This window comes from Delphinapterus leucas, chromosome 3 (genome assembly GCF_059928025.1).
Source record: "Delphinapterus leucas isolate spDelLeu-1000000601 "Yukka" chromosome 3, BTC_Dleu_Yukka2, whole genome shotgun sequence".
NCBI lineage: Eukaryota > Metazoa > Chordata > Mammalia > Artiodactyla > Monodontidae > Delphinapterus > Delphinapterus leucas.
The window spans coordinates 134,082,155-134,104,117 of NC_143131.1; the positions used below are offsets into that span (position 1 = coordinate 134,082,155).

The following is a 21,963-nucleotide window of genomic DNA, read 5'->3' on the forward strand; positions in this document are numbered from 1 at the left end:
CCATAAAAAAGCAAACCAAAAAAAGTTACAAAATATATTATTGAGACAACTGATGAAATTTGAATAAGGTCTAAAATTAGGTAATAGTATTGTATCAATGTTAAATTTCATGATTTTGGTAATTGTACTATGGTTATACAAGTGTATATTCTACTTATTAGAAATACATACTGAAGTACTTAGGGGTAAAAGTCTATTCTCAAATGGCTCAAAAAATCTATTTATCTATATCTATCTATCTCTCTAACTATCTATCTGGACAGAATGGTAAAGCAAATGTGTAAATTATCAACAATTGGTTCATCTATATGTGGGAGTTCTTTTACAGTATTTTACAACTTTTCTGTAAGTTCAAAATCATTTAAAGATAAAATTTTAAGTACTTATCAAGCTTAAGATACCAGGGTTGAAGAATGATAGCTAATGAAACCTTCTATTAACTCATTTGTGTTATTAGTTCAAATGTGGTCAAGTTATTTGTTGCTGAAATTCTAATAGATTCTATAGTGAAGAACTATCATTTTCTGAAGAGTCTCTCAACCTGAGATTCATTTTGATCAAGTAGGTAAGAGAAGTCCCTCCCTCAGCTAACAGAAGTCATCACTTCCAAGAATACTCAAACTGTAATGAAATATATGAGATATGCTTAAAAAATAAAATTATTTTACAGTCAACACCTTTAGAAAAAATTAGGTATTTATTTCAAATGATCACTAGGCTGGGAAGTTTTCTTTTTGTTTTGGTTTTTTTTTTTTTTTTTTAAATATCTTGGGGACGTGCAGGCTCAGCAGCCATGGCCCACGGGCCCAGCCGCTCCGCGGCATGTGGGATCCTCCCGGACCGGGGCATGAACCCGTGTCCCCTGCATCGGCAGGCAGACTCTCAACCACTGCGCCACTGGGAAGTCCCTGTTTTGGTTTTTTACTTTTAATCAGAATTTCTTCATTTATGATAGAAGGGGCACATTCAAACTTCCAACAGAGTATAAGGCCATAGGGAATGATGGAGCTTGGGGCAAAAAAAAGGTATATTCCCCCTCTTGAAGACATTTTAATTCACTTTTAAAATGAGACACTACGGCATACAAACAAAAGAGTCTGTGAACTCTATTTATTCTGCACTCTGTCAGTTTGCATTTCAGATATGGAATTGTAGCTAGAGAATTAAATGACTCATAAACAAGCATCCAGATAGTTAGTTATTATATCTGGGTATACCAAAAAAAAAGGCCCAATATGATTACTTTTTTCCTAGAACTTAACATTGTCTAGATATTTGCATAAGAACTCAAAATTGTACCCCGGGAACATGATCATGGGTTGGTAAGTTGATTGGCTTCAGGTCTCCTGCCGTGGTTTGGGGACATGACTTTGGGCAAGTTTCTTCACCAGGTTGGATCTCAGATCCCTTTGCCTTTATTTATTTTTTTTTTTAAACATCTTTATTGGGGTATAATTGCTTTACAATGGTGTGTTAGTTTCTGCTTTATAACAAAGTGAATCAGTTATACATATACATATGTTCCCATATGTCTTCCCTCTTGCGTCTCCCTCCCTCCCACTCTCCCTATCCCACCCCTCCAGGCTGTCACAAAGCACCGAGCTAATATCCCTGTGCCTTGCGGCTGCTTCCCCCTAGCTACCTACCTTACTACGTTTGTTAGTGTGTATATGTCCATGACTCTCTCTCACCCTGTCAAAGCTCACCCTTCCCCCTCCCCATATCCTCAAGTCCGTTCTCCAGTAGGTCTGCGTCTTTATTCCTGTCTTACCCCTTCCCTTTGCCTTTAAACTGAAGGGTCAGGTAAGATGAAGGAAAGCAAATCGTGGCACTCTTGCTGACATTCCCTCCCTGTGCCTGAACTCAGGGCAGACATCACTCTTAGATAGTGACATTCTTACTCCCTGAGCTCAGACTGGCCTCTATCTTTGCAACACACAGCTCCAGGAGGCCAGTACTAACTGATCAGAGCTGACACGTAAGATGAAGCATATTTGCCAGGCTTCAACTAAATAAGTTCTAAGAGCCCACTGAATTGGAAAGTACCTCCAGTTGCATGTGTTCAAAAGCTCAGATGAAGTGAAGTAAGTCAGACAGAGAAAGAAATATCGTATGATATCACTCTTATGTGGAATCTAAAAAAATGGCACAAATGAACTTATTTACAGGACAGAAATTGAGTCACAGATGTAGAAAACTTACGGTTACCAAGGGGGAAAGTGGGGTATAAATTGGGAGATTGGGATTGACATATACACACTACTATATATAAAAGATAAATAATAAGAACCTACTGTATAGCACAGGGAACTCTATTTGGTGCTCTACAATGACCTATATGGGAATGGAGTCTAGAAGAGAGTAGATATATGTATATGTATGACTGACTCACTTTGCTGTACAGCAGAAACTAACACAACATTGTAAATCCAATTAATTTAGAACAATTTTTTTAAAAAAGCTCAGATGAATCCACTAATTCCCTTATTCGTGGCTACTCTCAAATAACCAAACAAGTTTGGTAAGTGGTGTTGCTTCCCCACCCAGAACTTCTCTCCCCCTGGGCTTATTAATTTCCACAACTGATTGTTAACTGATGATCATTCTATCTCCTCTAACTTAATAAGTGGACAGGCAGGCCAGGATATGGTTCAAGTGTTAACAACACTGAAAAACTTCAACCCTAAAAAATCACTCACATTCTTTTTTTTTTTTTTACCACTTTTTAGTTGTTTTTTCACCAGACAACAAAATTATAAAAATAATGCTCCTGTTTGGACATGCTCCAGTTTGAAGAGCTCTACTTTAGAAGATACAGGGAGTAGGGGTAGTAAAAGGATATAAATTATTTCACTCCATTTCATTTCTCTTTCAAACTTATATGTTACACATTTAATTTCTGTATTAAAAGATAGATAAGGAAAGAAGGACCCATGTGAGAACATGCACATGATAAATAGTGCAAAGATTACGTTCCTTAGGAGTTTGCAGATCGCAAGAAGTGTATGTGACAGGTGTAACCCCTGAAAGATGTGGAGTTGGGGGCTACAGCATAGCAAACTAGGATTTTCTCGGGGGAGAGAGGGAGCCTGGTAATGTTTTTCCTTAAGTCCCTGGTATATGATAGTTACAGGCTCTTTATGGTGGTGATAAGAGCATGGACTCTGAAGCCAGACTGGCTGGGTTCACTTCTGGCTACACCTTGCTAGCTCATTATTGACCTTGTGCAAGTCCCATAACCTGCTGATAACACTTTCTGACACATGATAGGTGAGCTACACATAAGCTAAATATTCTTTGCAGTCTCACCAGAGTATGGCTGGAGCTTTCCCCCCAGCAAACTTTGATAGAGTCCACTGACCAGAGATATGATGTCAGCCTAGCTACAGCTAATGCAAAAGAGACTAATCAGGGCATATTCAGGAAGCCAAAGTTCATATCGAGGCTGTCTTAATGGAAACTTTATGAAAAGTCAGTTAGCATCTTTGTATAACTTGGATAATTCTAGTTTAGCGTCATCAGTCATTAAAATTCCAAGAATGACACTACACTGCATTCATGTTACATGTCATCTGTTGTTGCTTGCTTGAGTACGATATGCCACACATACAGATTAATGGCCAGCCAGGCAAGGAGCTGGACTGCTAGTTTCAAATGCTCAGATGTATGAAGAAGAGCTTTCAGCACTACATATGTTAATGAAATCAAACTATAAAAATGACATTGAACCCATAGTGTACTTAGATTTGCTTTTCCCCATTATCCAAATCATTCCTTCACACTGCATTGGTTCCTAAAGGTGTCTGACATGAATTATTTCAGGTTAAGATCTATTCTTTGGTAGCAAAAATCAAGAAGTATATTTACTTTCTTTTTTTATTTATGCATTTAATCTATTATTCAAATTGCTTATAGAAAATTTGATTTTAAAACTTCTCCAGAGAAGAAATGAGACACTTATCCTGAGAAAATTAGGCAGAAATCTTAAGAAATTAAAACAGCTGTATGATAAAATCAGAAACACAAAATTAAACAATATCGTGTCATCACATGAACCCCGTGACACATTTTCCTTTTAAACCATCTTTGAAGCTCAATCTCAGCTTAGTTCGCTTTGTATAAGTAGAAAATATGTGAATGTTTACCTTACTTTTAGCAGATTACATCCATTAATTTTTTTTTTTTTTTTTTTTTTGCGGTACGCGGGCCTCTCACTGTTATGTCCTCTCCCGTTGCGGAGCACAGGGTCCGGACGCGCAGGCTCAGCGGCCGTGGCTCACGGCCCTAGCCGCTCCGCGGCATGTGGGATCCTCCCGGACCGGGGCACGAACCCGTGTCCCCTGCATCGGCAGGCGGACTCTCAAGCACTGCACCACCAGGGAAGCCCCATTAAAATTTTTTAGTTTTTTCAGCAAATAAATTTAGCATTCCTTTGACAAGGAATAACAGGGATGCGTAAGGTTTTTGTACATTTGCATCTTTTACAAAGATAAACTAGCCTTATGAGACACTGTCAATGTCATTTGTGCAAGAGCTTTTGTGCAGCTGGGAAAAAAATGTAATTATTTTGCAGAAGATCTTGAAAACCAGTCTTACAGAGGAAAATACTACAATTGTTTTAAAAGGATATTTGCTACACTTTCAAATTTATATTAAATTTTTATAGCTGCCCTAGCGTCATCCTGCTAATAACCACCCACTGACTTACAAAATAGAGCAGAAGATAAATGTTTTCTAAAATTTTAATGTGGAAAATTTCCAACATGCACAAAAGTAGAGAGAAAAATGTAATGAACCTCCATGTACCCCAAACCCAGCTTCAACTATTATCAACATTTCACCAATTCTGATTCATTTGTTCCAATTAAACATTTTATTACCTGGAAATGGTTCATGCTTTTGCTTTTGGGTTTGAAAGCACTGGTAGAAACAAAAAGAACAAAAAACTTTCTGGCATTAATTTTCTTTCGTAAGTAAATAATGACGTTTTTCAAAATGTCATTGATCAAAAAAAAAAAAATGTCATTGATCTATGACTTTTTCCTGCTTTCAGGTGGTACAATAAGAGTATCAGCCGAGACAAAGCCGAGAAACTTCTTTTGGACACAGTAAGTCTCCTTAAACTGTCTTTTAACTTCAAATAAAATGAATTGTGTTACTTTTTTTCAGCCATGCTGTGGTTTGTGTTAATGCAGTGAGTTGACATATTGGATTAACAGTGGTGTCCATGTCTGGTAAAAGTATTCTGGGGGTTCACAGGGTTAGCATACATCAGTATAAGAAACCTGGAGAGGATCAAAGGCCTTGGTATTCACGTGTGACCATGACCACAGCTTCCGTGGGTGGTCTTTCGGGCTGTGATGGCTGGCCCTGGGGAGCTGTGCTGCTGGTCTTCCTTGCCTGCGTCTCTGGCTGGGTCAGGAGTGCCTGTGCCTCAGATTCCGCCTGGTTGGGCTGTGTGTGGATATAGAGGAAATACACCACTTGTTTTAACTCATTTTTCACGCAACCGTTCTTCTTGAGAGCCATACGGTGTCGGGAGCGGGACTGAGCTTACACAAGGGTGTCAGGATTAAGGGAGAGAAGGCATGGTGTGGTGAGGAAAGTACTGGGTCCTGGCCACTGCTCTGGCTCCAACTCAGTGTGTGACTTCGGAAACATCTCTTCTTCCTTCTGGGCCTCGGTTTCTCAATGAGTACAAGAGGAGTACTGGACTGAATCAGGGATGACAATTACCCAGACTCATAGTGCCACTCTCTGCCCCTGGCCCTGTGGCCGACACAGTTGATCAGAGTCCATGGCTTTGGGATCCTTCTCAACACAGTGCTCCAGGAAGCTGCCATCAATTGACTGGCATGCAAGGTAAAACCTTCTCTTCCTGGATCAGAAAATCATTTGTGATTCTAAAACAGTGCCTCTCAAAGTACGGGTGGCAATGGACTACTTTTTGTGGTTGGTTTTTAATTCCCAATCTGTCACTGATTTACATTTTGTAAAATACAACAAAAATGAATTATCAGAAAAAATAAAAAGCAAAAATAACAAGCAAAGACATAAAAAATGCAAGTCCAATTTTTTTTATGAGTATTAGATTCATTAGACATAAAATTACTCTGTCTGATTGCTATAAAAAGATTCTAAATGCTTACTCTCAATTTTTAGTAACAATTTGCTAACTGGCACCCATCCATACACCACACTTAAAGTAGCAAAGAAAATTGCACATTTAGGGCCCTTGCAGAGAAACCCAATGCATGCAGGTATTGAGAGAAAGCTTTCTACAGAGAAATAAATCAATTTATCAGCGTATTTGCTTAGAGCACTGGTTCGCAGGCCTGTCTGCACATTAAAATCACCTGGGAAACATTTTCAAAATACCAATGCCCAGGTCCCAGCCCTGATTCATTAAATCAAAATCTCTAGTGGGCTAGAGGGGTGGGATAGGGAGGGTGGGAGGGAGACGCAAGAGGGAGGGGATATGGAGATATATGTATATGTATAGCTGATTCACTTTGTTATACAGCAGAAACTAACACACCATTGTAAAGCAACTATGCTCCAATAAAGATGTTAAAAAAGAAGAAAACCTCTAGTGGGTAGGGTCCAGGCATTAGTAATTTAGAGGAAAATCTCTCCAGGTGAATCTAATATTCACATGATGTTAATGACCAGCGCCCAACACAAGCCTCAACAGTGAGACTAGTGAACAGTAGGCCTGGGTTGATGGAGGCATCAGTCTCTCCATGCCAAAATGCTAGCCCTGTTCCTGCCATTTCATGTTCCTGCCATTTCCCAGTTATGGTTTGAAGGTATTTCCTATCTTTAAGAATCTTAAACTGCAAACCTCTCCTGGATGGAATGAAGCTGGAGTGACCAACTCATCCTGGTTTGCCTGGAACTGTTCCAGTTTTAAAACTGAGAGTCCTATGGCCCCAGAGCCCCCACACCTCAGTCCCAGACAAACTGGGACAGTTGATCACCCAAACCGGTAAGCATTACCAGTTTGGACAGTGGCTAGAGGTGAGCTTAGAGAAGGAGACCTGGGCAGATATCAGGTAGGGAATGAAAGTCTGCGATGGGAGGTGGAGGGATGATGAATATTGTCAAAGAATAATCTAAAGGCATATAGTTGATTAATTTTACTTTTGCACAAGGGAAACTGATGATAGATTGATTCATTCTATCAAAGGCAAACATATAATTTCTATGAGAGGAAATCGAGACGGGAGGAGAGCCCACAGTCATATTTTGGAGCAGTGAACTTTTTCTCCTTTGGTTAAGTTGCCGGTGAGCAGGCAGCTGGCAAAGAGGACAAGGTGAGATGCTCTGCCCTTGGGCAGTTTTGTTCTCATCAAAGAGGGCAAGTCCAGTTGTTTGTGGATTTTCCAAAAGACTATTTGTGTTTACCAGTGACAGATGCAAAACAGGCAGTTTGTATGATGTCAGCCGTCTCAATCAGCATCTGTTGCCTTTATGACGTCTGCACCATTTCATTTATTAGGATTTCTCAGTATAAACTCACATACCTTACCATGTTGCTGAGCACAGATCTAAGCGCATAGAGATACTTGAGACAGGGTCTTTGATCTCAATAAGCTTTAGACTCTATTGAGAAACAAGACAAACTCTGAAGAAACAGAGGATAATCTAAGAAAAACTGAGCATATGGAGCAGGCTTTCAGTGGCCTCAGAGTTCTGAGAATATTCTAGAAGAATTAGAAAGATTTCATGGAGGAAGAGGAATTAAGCTGAGTCATTACTAGACTCTGGTTTCTCCTTGGTTCCACCTCGACTCCACACTTAATTATTTCCTGTCGTTCCCAATATCATTATTAGAATGATATACATTAGAATCACTGGGAAATTTTTAAAACTATAGACTCCCAGATCCCAAGCCCAGACCTACAGAATCAGACTCTCCAGGGTTAGTTTGTGGGAATCTATATCTTTTCAAGTCAAACTTGTGATGCATATGTGGCCCACTCAGCACCTATGTTACTGGATAACATAATAAATTATTAAATTAACCAAAAAGAACTTATAATTAAATAAGAATTATACTGAGTTTAAACAAGTGCAGTTTTGTTATTTTCAATCCCACATTGGTTAATGAAGTATTGCCCATGGAGCACCTAAAACAGCCCACATTAATGATTAGCAAAAGATGATTTCTATTTTATAGTAGTTCTTTGGAGACACAAATACTTGCTAGGGCAGTTGAAACATTCCTCCTTATTAATATTCTAGACTACTTCACCAAATCCTCTTTGCCTCCTTAGGTAATATAAGGGCAAACTTCAGTGGGTCCCTATATTGTACGATTTTTGAAACATCAGCTGAATTGTTTCAGGGGTGAATTTAGTGTCTCCTTATCTAACAATTATAGGACCCTTAAAAGATTGATTGATTCATTATTATTGACCAAAAATGGATTTATTTTATTTTTATTAACGAAATCTCCTGATATACTGCCCCATGCATATTTCTCCACTAGAATATAAACCCTTTACCTTGTTCCTGCTGTACACAGGACCCCAGAACTGTACCTATGATAACGTAGTTGCTCAATGAATACTTATTGAGTGAATGAATACAGCAAATGCTTAAGAAGTGTTTTTAAATTAACAAACATGCTGTAGGAGAAGCTGGCTAATCATGAGCATCATTGGGGAGCTTTTAAAAAATACAAACTCCAGTACTCCAGCCCTCACCAGTCAGAAACTTAGGAAGTGGTACCCAGGTGATTCTGGGTCTTACCCAAGTTTGGGAACCACAGAAAATATCTCCTATTGTGTCCTATCAATTCTTCGGATAGCACCTCCTCTAAGAAGCCACTCATGCTTTCCCTCCCACAAGCTGTGGAATGTGGTTTTTCCACACCTATGAACCCTTGTGGTGCAATGTCATGACATCTCCAGTGGCTCTGTTTTCACTCAGCCTTGGACCTCAGCAGTCTCTCTTCTGTCGTAACACATTTAGGTAGAGGGTGAATTCCTTGCAAGCAGGTACTCTATACTTTACAGCATTGCATATGTTGGGTGGCCTGAATTTTGGGCAGAAGCCTTATCTAAGACATTGGTTTATCATATTAACATGATTCTAAGATGTTATTAAAGATACAGTACTGACTCCATACCAGGATTTTTTCAAGAAAAGAAATGAACCACCTCCAGAATGAAGAGTGGCTATCTGTCAGAGACACTCTTAAATTATAATGCAGTGTGAACAAGCTATAAGTTATCAGTCCATCTTTTTCACAATAACCTACCCTGTGTAGCAAGATTATCTTCTGCAAGGTGCCCTTCAAATCATATGGACAGAAAGAAAGGAGTAAATTCCTAACAGTCAACATGTCTCAGATGAAAGCAGACAATGGCATTAATACTTCTAACAGACGGTATATACCATAGCATGTGATAATAACATCTAATGATAGTCCCAATAGTCCTTGTTCTGGTATTATATTCCAGGAACTGTTTTATGCACTTTAATTCTCCCAAGCATCTTACAAAAGTCATTTTACAACTGAGAAAACTGAAGCTCCTACATTTAATCAGGAAACATCTGTATTGACAGAATTATAGACTGAGTTAGAATTCCTTTTAAAGAACATCTGGTCCATCCCCTTTGTGCTACAGGGGAGTAAACTGAGTGTAAATCAGTGGCATAGCCTGGACTAGAGCAGGGATGCTTCTTACACACACACACACACACACACGCACACATACACATACACACATGCACGCACACACAGTTAGTAAGGGAATATATGAGTTAAGTTCTATTCTCCCATCCCTATACTTCCCATCCGTGTATTTTACTCCCTTGGCATGATATTTTTTCTATTGTTACATCTTTATTTTTCTAGATAAAATAGTAAAAGGTAAAGTGAGACCTTGTCGATATCCCGTGGGAACAAGCCCCCTCCCCGACCTACCCTGGCTGCATCGCACAGATCAGTGCCCCTATGCATGGCAATGACAGGAGCAGAGACCCTTTAGACTCCACCGTTCTTGGTGGTTGTGACTTCCTCTGAGCCCCTTGCAGGAAGTAGGTGATAAGGCACATGCCGGATGCCTCCTTTTCCTCAGAACCCTGCGCCGCCTCAGCCCTAAACCAGAGTTTCCTGTCACCAGCACTGAATGCCACCTAGAGCAACTACAACGGAGGAAGAGCTCTGCCAGCCTCCCGTCCTCGGCAGAGCTGACTGAAAACTTTACCTCTACTTTGTCTGATGTCTTTGGATCAGTTTACTCTTGTTAACAGTTGGGCCCCTCTCTAATCACAAATTAAAAAATAATAATAATGGTTTCTTTGAAAGAATAAAACAACAAAACATTCTTGATTAAATAAAAGAGACATTACCACTCCCTTCTTCACAGATAGTTGATAGACTTGGGGTCTTTTTGGTCTATGTTTCTTCCCTTTAGAATAAGTTACATATGTAGATAATATCTGCCTCGACTAAAGTTTAGTTTCTTCCTGTCTTGAACTTAACCCATCACATTTCAGTGAGGCAAGAGCAAAAGCTTCGATATTTGGCAAAAGGGGAGAAATTTTGAAGACAAGTGATGGTACATGTAATACATGGATGAATATCACAAACATGATGTTGAGTAGAAGAAGCCAGACACAAATTCATTATTCACAACAGCCAAAGGTTGAAACAACCCCAATGCCCAGCAATTGATGAACAGATAAACAAAATGTGGTGTAATCCATACAATGGAATATTATGCAGCCATAAAAAGGAATGGAGTACTGATACATGCTACAACTTGATGAACCTTGTAAACAATATGCTAAGAGTAAGAATCCCGTCATAAGAGACCACATATTATATGATTTCATTTACATGAAATTTCTAGAATAGGCAAATCTATAGAGAAGTCATATTAGTGTGGCAGGGGTGCAAATGGTACTGAGGTGTCTTTTGGGAGTGATGAAATATTCTAAAATTATATTCTGGTGATGGTTATACAACTCTGTGATTTTGATAAAAATCACTGATTTGTACACTTAAAAGAGGAGAATTTCAAGTTCTCTAAATTAGGCTTCAAAAGCTATTTTAAAATCTAATGAACTAATCTGGGAGTTTTTGGTGTCACATAGACCACCTTTACTTCAGAAACTGAATAAACTACTGACCCCAAAGGGGGGAAAATCTAAGTTTTGGAAAATCAAGTTTTTTAAAAGGGCGATTTGCATGCAAAAGTTAGAAGGGTGTTTACTATTGCACTGGATAAACAGTTTACATTCATATCTGAGAAGACGAAAATAAGAATCTGGTTAGTTCTCCGTTGTCCTCACCATGTCCAAGGTCATGAACAGAGCACACTGTAGAGAATGTGGGAGGCTAACTATGGGCATAAGGTTGTACTATTGGTCCAGAAAGATGGACAACTCGTTTTCTTAAATTTCAACAAATTCATGAAATACAAAATCATTAAAGTAAATTCTGTGTGTACAAAGGCAGAATACTAGGACTGTCCTAGAGTACTATGACATCTTAGAAAAAGAAATGTAGCAGCTTTCTGTATTTTCCTCAATTCTTTCCCCGCTTTCAGGCAACAGCTAGGGCAGCCCTAGCTCACAACCTTGAGAAAGGAAGGTCAAGGGTGGACAACAGAGACCTGAAGATTCAGGTCTCAGCTTTGAATTTCTTCCTTTCTTTTTCCAGTTTTAGTGAGATATAATTGACCTATAACATTGTATAATTTGAAGATGTGCCACATAATGATTTGATTTATGTATATATTGTAAAATGATTAATACAATTTTAGTTAACATCCATCTCTATACATAGTTACAATTTTTTTTCTTGTGATGAGAACTTTTAAGATCTACTCTGAGCAACTTTCAAATATACTATATGGTATTGTTAACTGCAGTCACCATGCTGTACATTACATCCCCAGAATATATCTTATAACTGGAAATGTGTACCTTTTGACCACCTTCATCCAACTCCCCTACCCTCTGCTTCCCTCAAATTTCAAAATAGACTCTTGAATCTCCCAGCAGAGAGAAGAAGAGTTTGGGGAGTCTCACAAAGTTGTTGTGGTAACCTCTAAGTTTGGCAAGAATGCACAATGATGTAAGGGCGAACCATCCCCCCCAAAATTCCCCTCTGCGGGTTTAGGGCCAAGTCAGAGGAAGCAGGTTACGTGTCTACATGAGGATGAACTTTCTAACTATTAGTGCTCTTTCAGACGACAGGGACTACTCTTCAGGACTGTTATAAATAAGAAATGCATTTTCAGTTGAGTCAGTGGAGACCAAATCTGGATGTCCATAAGCTTTTAAAAGTTCAGGTCCCAGGGCCTCAGTCCTGGAGATTCCAAGTGTGTAGGTATGGGGAGGCGGTGTGGGGGGGGAGCATGGTAAACTGCTCGTAGCCGTTGTTTTGTTTTGTCTTGTTCTGTGCTTTAGATTCTTCAAGTGATTGTGATCACCAACAGTTTGGGGCACAGGGGTTTAGGGAGTTAGGCCAGATCAGTGGTTCCCAACCAGGGGTGATTTTGTCCCCCAGGGAACATGTGACAATGTCTGGCAGCCAGTTGATAGAGGCCAGGGATGCTGCTAAACATCCTACGATGACAGGGCAGCCCCCATGACAAAGAATTACTGCCCCCCAAACATCTATAGTACTGAGGTTGGGATAACCCTGGGCTAGAGAACCTTTCTAGGTTCTTCTAAAAGGTCTTTTCTAACCCTGAAATTCTAGGATGCAAACAATTAGCATGGCCATCTGTGTATTATTTGTATGTGTAGATGACCCACCTCTGGGATTAAGGGGTGGAAGAGGTTCTAAACTGTGTATATTTTGCTCCATATACAACAAGTGTATGCCCACCACATGAGGTTCCTCTCTCTCTGGCTTTCACTTACGGCCCTTAGTGTGTCTAAGTTAAGCAAACCATAGCAACAGATTTTGCAAAAATCACCAGCACAGATTGACAGGTGGGTAGGAACAGAGCCTTAGACACAAAGTACTCAAACAACAGAGTTAAGACTTTCAGGTTCCTACCAGGACTGAAAAAACTGGTCTCCCCCGTTTGTTAGTACTTATTTCATCAGCACTGGCAAAATTGTCAGTGGGGTGAAGGGTATATTTGGGGGGCTTCCCCTTCTCTCCACTTCCCTCATGCAACCAGCAGCTTCGTGTTCTTTCTCCTTTTGCCCTGCAGCAAAACCAGCACTTGAGAAAGGGCCTACAAAATATATTCCCATTAAGAAAGTGATGAAGCTTCCAAGACAGAAGCTTTGTGCCCTTGTGGGGAACAGAGAAGTGGCTTCTAACGTTTGTTGAATGGAGGCACCACGGACTAGTAGAATGAGCAAAGGTTTTGCTCACGTGCCACATTCAAATCCCAGGTCTGCCACCTATAATTGTAGGTCGTGAGAGAGTCACTTCAGCTCTGCAGCACTCAGTATCCTCATCAGGAAATTAAAGATAATAACATCTAGACTGCAATGTTGTGGTGAGGGCTGGGCAATATCTGTAATGAGCTCCTAGAGGGCAGAGCTTGTGTCTGTTTGCCTCCGTTTACTGTTTATGTCATCACTAGAATAGTCTTGGAACCATGGGTAGGAGCTCAAGAAACGTCTCTGGAATGAATGAATGAAACGGTAGCCATTATAGCTGAAAGACTGCTCTGTGCCAAGCTGGCCTACAGTATTTCCTCCTTTCACAGGCAAGAAAGTGAAGCTGGATGCATGAGCTTGGTTTCCTGGGATCGCTGATTTTCCATTGTTTCTAACCCTTCCAGGGCAAAGAAGGAGCCTTCATGGTACGAGATTCCAGGACTCCAGGGACATACACTGTGTCTGTTTTCACCAAGGCCATTGTAAGGTATGGTGCTAACTCAGCAAAGTGGGGAGAGACAGTCCTGAGGTGGGTGAGCGATGAGCCACACACAGGAATGTCAGACAGTGCAAGAGTTAGAGGAGGCCCTAGAAATACTGTGTTTCCCTGATCGCTCTGAGAAAAACAAGGCTAGGGAGATTAAGAACATAACTGAAGTCACTTACCTAGAAAGTGACAGAGCTAGGGCCGGATGCCAGGTTGACTTCCCAGTTGGCATCCCTGAGTGCAAAGCTCTAAAGAAATAAATACCTGGTCCTGTATTTGATGCATTTATAATTTAATCCAAAGAATAACAGAAAAGATACTTTTGACTGCAAATGAGAAAATATGAATTCTAGTTCTGGCTCTGCTAATAAAATTATCCACCATTTATTGAGTCCTTACTACATTCCAGAACCTTACAGATCCTTTCACTGGGGGCTGGTCACCTGGGTACCCTCTGCCTAGCACATAGCAAAATTCCAGACTCCCAGGAGAAAAGCAAGCATTGAGCATAAGCCACATTGTTTATACAAACAATTTAGGTATAGGGAGCCATCCTTATCAGTTAGAGAATGGTGAGAGTCCTCCTGAAATCTAAGTTCTCAGAAGCCAGCCAAGGGCCAGTCTTGCAAGCAGCCCTTTCTAAGGATAGCAGTCAGGGCTGCTATGATAACTCTGCTATACAAAGCCAAATAAGTACGAAGGGGCCAAGATGCTTCCTTAACATATGCTGAAGATTAGTTAAATCCACACAGCAGGGAAGGCAAACATGTAGCACATACAAGACGATTGTCCATTTTGAGGTTTTGGAAGAAACATCACCAATCCATCATGGCACCAATCCTGAGTCCAGATGCAGCCTCAGAGTCCTTCTTAATACAGCACCCAAGGCCAGCCTGTCAAGACTGACACACAAGTTGAAATATATCTGCCATCCATGTGAGAGGGCAAAAAACAAAGCTAATAGGAATCTGCTACCAGTAGACATTTCTGTCTCTAAACATTGCCTTTTAATAATCACTGCATTTATGTTTCATTTGTTTAAGTGAGAACAACCCCTGTATAAAGCACTATCACATCAAAGAAACAAATGACAACCCCAAGCGATATTACGTGGCTGAAAAGTACGTGTTTGATTCCATCCCTCTCCTCGTCAATTATCACCAACACAATGGAGGAGGTGAGTTCTAAGGGACAAGGCCAGAGGGGGACCCTCACAGGGGAACTTGGAGAAAAGTGACAAACACCCAGCTGGATTTCTTCGTCTCAGACAAACTGACCATAAATAATAACTATACAAATAGAAAAGGATGCCAAATATTTGATTATATAACATATTCTTCATTAGCAAATTCTGCTGCTGGAATCATGAGATTTCACCACCTGCCCACCTGTGACATTATACCTCTTCTCAGGGAAGATGTAATATCAGTGATTGGGCTTTGGAATTTGTTTTCCAGAATAAAAATAGCTTTTGCATTGGATTATATTTTTTCCTGGTGATTTGACTTGGATGGTTGCTATGGTAAAACTCTAATGACTGCCTTTCACTTTGTAATCAACCCAGGCCTAGTCACTAGACTCCGGTATCCAGTTAGTTCCTGGAGGCAGAAAGCCCCGGTCACGGCAGGGCTGAGATATGGTAAGCAGTGCATTTGGGAATGTTATTCATTTGCACTAACTCACATCCCTAGAGGTCTGGGGTAAATTCTGAATGGACTTCCCCAGACGTAAAATGATCATTAAACAGGTACACTGTATATCTGGAGATGGTGTGCACAAATGAACATTTACAATGTGTGTAAGATTACATCTATACGTATGCACATTTATCTAGGTCAAATCAATGTCTATTGGTTTTAGATGACAGTTCATCAATGAAGTGTTTACTGAGCACTTACTTTGTACAGAGCACTCTGCTAAATGCTATTAGAAAAAAATATTAGGAACCAGTGCTACAGTACTGTGTTCTTGCATATTTTCTAGAACTTCTGTATCATCTAGTTTGTTAGGTATGGGTCCATTGCAAGTGCTGTAAGCTAGCAGCATTCAGAAATGTCTGTCTGCATAGCACTGTGTTAAATTTGTTTGAAAGCTTTTAGGCAGGGCATGCATCTCTAGGGCCATAGGCGCTACTATTCCTTCTTGTCCTATGGAACTGTTTCACCCACTTGTGATTTTCTGCCTGCATCCCCTGGTCCAAACTGTCCTGGTCGAGGAGAAGGCTGGTGTACCTTTCATTTTATATCTTCTAGATTGGTGGTTCTCAAGCTTCACTGTGCATCAGAGTTACATAGGATGCTTAAGAAAAGTGTTGACTTCCAGCCCCGACCCAACGTTTACCAAAACACAGTCCCAGACAGTGGGGTCCTGGGGTTGCCTTTTCAACAAGTGCCCTAGGTGATTTTGACACAGGGGTTAGAGGGTGATACTTTGAGGAACAGTGTGTGGGCTCTCCACCCCTAACCAGCACCATATCTGCACACATTAGGTGCTCGGTACTGTTTTCTGTTGAGTCTGTGCCTCAAAGAGATAGAAACTGAACTGTTTATGGTACTAGACCAAGCATCAGGAAAGGTTAATGCCCCTCAGCCTCCTTATAAAAATAAGATAATTCTAATGCCTGTGAAATCCGAATGTGCCCATGCTGGATGGAAGCCCAGAGAGTATTTTACGAACCCACTCATTTTTGCCAGTGTGAAAATTGAGACTCGGATCCCTTTTATTCTTTTTTTGAGCATTTATTGAAAGCCTACCTATGTGCGAGACTGTGTGCTGGCTTGCACCTCTGTACCAGTCCTCTTGGAATCCACCACCTTACCCCTAACCCCTGCTAAGGCCTAGCAAGTGCTATGTACATAATGGATACTCTTGATGGATGAATGAATGAACGAATGACCAGTTCAAATAAAACTTGCTCTATGTGAAAAATGACAATAAAAATTTTTCAATCAGGTATAGGAAATGGTTGGGGCCTTAGAACCCTGTCATTGACTTTCTTTAATATCTCAACTAATGCCATCCTCCTTTCTCTTTCCATGTAATCGTCCCCATGCACATTTTTCATGGCTTTCAATACATATTCTATGTTATTATTTGGGAAAAAAGATACTTTTATCTATCTATAGTTCTAAGTATACAGGCTTATACCATTTGCCATCTTTGAGTTATATTAACAATAGGCTAACATTCTGTATAGGGCTATATAGCCTCCTGGGAGTCCTATACTTCATATCTACTGCTTGCCAACTCTGGAAAACTCTTTCTCTTCCAGGGAAATGGGTGATTGATCCCTCAGAGCTCACTTTTGTGCAGGAGATTGGCAGCGGGCAGTTTGGGTTGGTGCATCTTGGCTACTGGCTCAACAGGGACAAGGTGGCCATCAAAACCATTCAGGAAGGAGCTATGTCAGAAGAGGACTTCGTCGAGGAGGCTGAAGTCATGATGTGAGTGGCCAAGACAAGAGTATGCAGAGATACCTTGGGAAGGATGTTCTGTGCTATGCTCTTTGAATACCATTCTGATGCCATCTTGTGCCACCTCCCTGCTCAAGTCCAGCGATGGCTTCCCATGGTATGGAGAATAACTCCAAGCTCCTCACTGTGGTCTAAAAGGCCCACCATGGTCTGGCCCTGCCCGCGCCCCAATCTCATCTCCTGCCCATCTTTCCTCTGGTTCCATGACATGCCAACCACACTGGCCTTCGTTCATTCTCGCGTACACCAGCTGAGTCCCTGCATTCTTCAGGTCTCAGCTCAATGAGACATTTTTGTTTGGGGGAGGGAGTGTATTTTTGGGAGACTAAACTTAGACCATCTCACCCCTTGCCATTTTTCTCCAGGAAACTCTCTCACCCCAAGCTGGTCCAGCTCTATGGAGTGTGCCTGGAGCAAGCCCCCATCTGCCTGGTGTTTGAGTTCATGGAACACGGCTGCCTGTCAGATTACCTGCGCAGCCAGCGGGGGCTCTTTGCTGCCGAGACCCTGCTGGGCATGTGCCTGGACGTGTGTGAGGGCATGGCCTACCTGGAAGAGGCGTGTGTCATCCACAGAGACCTGGTAAGAGGGCGTAGGGCAAAACCCTACAGGTCCAGGGTGAAGGCACATGTCCCACTGAAATTAGAGCTACGGAGACTGGGAATGCATGAATCAATAACAAGGCATAAGCCCTCTTCCTTCCTCTCTCAACTTCTTCCTTCCTCCACCCACTGTGGGATGTCCTCATGGGACTCAGATCTGGGCTCTATTTCCAGCCCCACCTCTGACTTTCACCCTCTGAGTTGGAGTTTACATTCTTTCTAAATAAAGCTAACAGCCTCTCCTTTTTAACCTCTCTGTGCCTCCTTTTCCTCTTGGTAAAATGAAAGAAATTGACAAGCACATGTTTCTCAAAATGTTATCCAAGGATCTACCAGGATCACATTGGGGTGATCCTAGAACCATCCTCAGAATTTCTGGGGGTTGAGGTTTGGGAATATTCATTTTAACATGTCCCCCCATGGGATTTGCAGGCACATTAAAATTTGAGACTCATGGGTCTTTTCTTGGTAAGGGCTCTTCCAATCGAATTAGGGACCATGTACCATCCCTACTGAGGAATAGTTTTAAGAGAATTAGCAACTTCAACACATTCTTATTTTAGTCAAATGGGTGACAGCTTCTTCATATCATCCCTGAGGTTAACATCAGGTTGCACTGGAGTTTACAGTTGGTTACACAACACCATGGATTTTTCTTCTGATTAGGATCCCAGGAATGAAGATGAAAGACCAGATTTACTCATCCTGATAAAGGATTTTAACATACAACTTTCCATCAGGCACTAGTGAAGCTTAACTAGCATTTGTGAAGCTCCTCATTGCTTCTGCACAGCAGCACATGGAAAAGCAAAGGACTGTGATTATAGGAGACTCCTTAATTACTGATTACCCACCAAGTTTTCCTTTCCCTTTCGTTTGCCTGTCTCTGCTCCAGGCTGCCCGGAATTGTCTGGTTGGAGAAAACCAAGTCATCAAGGTGTCCGACTTTGGGATGACAAGGTAATACGGACCTGTGGTGCCGGCAAAGTCTCAGGAATGGGATGCAGGCCACCAGGACACTCAGACGATCTCTCTCCACTCTCTCCCCAGGTTCGTCCTTGATGACCAGTACACCAGTTCCTCAGGCACCAAATTCCCGGTGAAGTGGGCATCCCCGGAAGTCTTCTCTTTCAGTCGCTATAGCAGCAAGTCGGATGTGTGGTCATTTGGTAAGTGTCATTCTGGCCCCACTCCCACATGACCTGGGACTGTGGGCCAACTGTTTTATTTGTCAAATTCAGGCAGCCTTACTTGCCCTGAACACTGGATGGTGAGGGCGTCCCACTGAGAGTCTGTACAAACAGCTCTGAAAGGAATGAAGGGGCCCTCATTATTGCATCTATTCTTGGACATTTTTGAAATAGGGGCAAAAATAAAAGCAAAAACAGGATGCTGGTGATAGCTGCTGTGATATCAAAAGCTGGAGCCAGGAGATTAGCATATGAGCCCTTGAGAGCAAGGATCATGTTTTTTCCAACATTATATTTATTCTCACATTTATTCCCACATTTAACTCTCAATAAAGTATTTTACCCATTCATTCAACAACGATTTATTGAGCATCTACTACATGCTAGGAGCTAATTTAGGTGCTCACAAAGCAGTGGTACATAGGATAGAAAAGGCTCCTATTCTCTTGGAGCCAAGTTGTAAGGGGAGACAGTAACAATCATGCAAACAAGCTAACAAATATGTGTATAAGATAAAGTCAGGTAGCGGTAAGTGCTATGAATAAAACAAAAGAGTAATGGGAAAGAGAGTAACTGGAAGGGAGGGAGGGTCTGTTTTAAATAGCAGGGTCCGGGAAGGCCTCTCTGAGGAGGTGACTGTTGAGCAGAGAGCTGAATGATGAGACGGAGCTGTCTCCATTTGAAGGTCCAGGGAACAGTGTCTCTAACAAAGGAAGCGGCAAGTGCCAAAGCTTGGTGTGTCCAAAGAAAAGAGGTACTGACTTAGTGGGAGAACAGTAGGCAATGAAATCGGCAGGCCATGGTAAGGAATTAGAATTTCTTATAAGTGCAAATGGGCAAGAATGAAACGACAAAATGAATGATGCCGGTGTGGCAAGAAGTACTAAATATTCTTGCTGGATGTGTCATGTCTTTCTAAGCCATAGTTTTTGCATATTAATGTATACAGAAAACTATACTGGACAACCTCTTTGACTTGGATTGTAAGAAGGATTCTACTTCGGACAGGAATAGTTTGGAGTTTGATGTTGTCATTCTATGTGAAGGGAAAGTTTGCCAAATATATTGACTAGTAGTAGAAACCAGGGAAAAGATGACTAATTAAATCTCTTACGAGGAGAACTAACTAATCTTCTCCAGCATTTTAGAATATCCATTTCCAACGACCAAGTGATTTTTGATTTTGAGTCCTTCTGAATTGTTCCTTAAAGTAGTTACCCTGTTCAACAGGCCTAACTATGACTTTGTTAGTCAAATTTAAGGTACAGAATGAACTTAGAAGAAAACAAACTGCGCTTGAGCAACCTCACATTCTCTTTTCCCCAGCGCATATAACTAGGAAGGGTATGGCTGATATGTGGCCACTCTCTATCGGTACGGCGGGTCATGCTGCATCAAGCCCATAAAGAGATGTTTGCAGCCAGGGCCACTTTGTCGCATTCACCTGCTGACTCGGAATGGGGTTTATTCTGCCACAGGTTGTCAGCCTAGGACTTTGCTGCTGCATCTTATAATTAGAGGGTTGAGCTAAAGTCCATCCCTTCCTAGGATATGTCATCTGAAGTGTCTAAAGATGAGATTGACCGATGGAAGCAGAATAGAGGGGTGAGAAAACTGGGGTGGCAAACCTGAGAAACAGAAACCTGGATGGAGGAGAGCTTTTGCCTGCCTCAAGGCCACTGGGCTTTGTCACGCATTTTGAGGTTTTTCCCCTAATTAACTGCACTATTTTTTTTAACATCTTTATTGGAGTATAATTGCTTTACATTGTTGTGTTAGTTGCTGCTGTATAACAAAGTGAATCAGCTATAGGTATACAGATATCCCCATATCCCCTCCTTCTTGCGTCTCCCTCCCACCCTCCCTATCCCACCCCTCTAGGTGGTCACAAAGCATGAGCTGATCTCCCTGTGCTGCGCAGCTGCTTCCCACTAGCTGTTTTACATCTGGTAGTGTTTATATGTCAATGCCATTCTCTCACTTCGTCTCAGCTTCCCCTTCCCCTTCCCCTTCCCCATGACCTCAAGTCCATTCCCTACGTCTGCGTCTTTATTCCTGTCTTGCCCCTAGGTTCTTCAGAGCCTTTTTTTTTTTTTTTTTTTAGATTCCATATGTATGAACTGCACTATTTTAAACAAGTCAACTAACCTCTTTGGGCCTTACTCAGTTCCTCAATGCATCACAAGGTTTGCATGAAAGCAATTGTTTTCCAGCCAGCTTTCCCCCATTTTCCAAAGAAATCTCACCAGAAATCCTGGCATCTTGTGGTACTAATTGGTCTTATTTACTGAATTTCCAAAACTCCTGAGGCATTTCTGAGGATCCCTTAGAAATTCTAATCCAGTTGTCTGGGCTAGGGCCCAGGATCTGCCATTGGAACAAATTTCTGAGATGATTTTTCAAAACTTCAGATGTTTTAGGGATCATACTTTGGAAAACTCTGCCCTCAGGATCTCTGGACTATGCTTTGAAAACCACTGGATTAGGTGATCTGCAAGCTCTGTTCCCACTCTGACAACCTATGAATAGATGAGTACATAATAAAGCTGGGTGTGACATTTCTACTGAGGGCAAAAAAGGAAAAGGGATTAAATCGGAGGTCAAAAATGGACAACCTAAAGATTTTTGCTTGGTTAACACAGTATTTCTTTTAAATCAAATTGAGTTTATATTTTAAAACTCCCAATTTATGACTTATCTTTAAAAAATCAGAAAATGTGGCAATTCAGAGCCCTCATTCCCATGTGCCCTATGCCGGCTGGAGCTAAATCACAGCTGCCCCTTTGGGGACAGAATTTTTGACCTCCAGTTTTTCACAGTCCTCCCTAGTCCCTATTATGCAG

The 21,963-nt window shown here is 41.3% G+C and overlaps 1 protein-coding gene across 2 annotated transcripts in view; it reads left to right on the forward strand.

Annotated features, from left to right (window-relative positions):
- ITK (IL2 inducible T cell kinase) overlaps positions 1-21,963 on the forward strand; it is a 66,518-nt gene that overhangs the window by 38,295 nt on the left and 6,260 nt on the right. For both annotated transcript variants that reach the window (XM_022590241.3, XM_022590242.3), the window contains exons 8-15: positions 5,054-5,108; positions 13,773-13,855; positions 14,899-15,032; positions 15,420-15,494; positions 17,127-17,298; positions 17,694-17,910; positions 18,826-18,890; positions 18,981-19,099. In XM_022590241.3, coding sequence (XP_022445949.2) covers positions 5,054-5,108; positions 13,773-13,855; positions 14,899-15,032; positions 15,420-15,494; positions 17,127-17,298; positions 17,694-17,910; positions 18,826-18,890; positions 18,981-19,099 — 920 coding nt within the window. The remainder of the gene's footprint in view (positions 1-5,053; positions 5,109-13,772; positions 13,856-14,898; positions 15,033-15,419; positions 15,495-17,126; positions 17,299-17,693; positions 17,911-18,825; positions 18,891-18,980; positions 19,100-21,963) is intronic.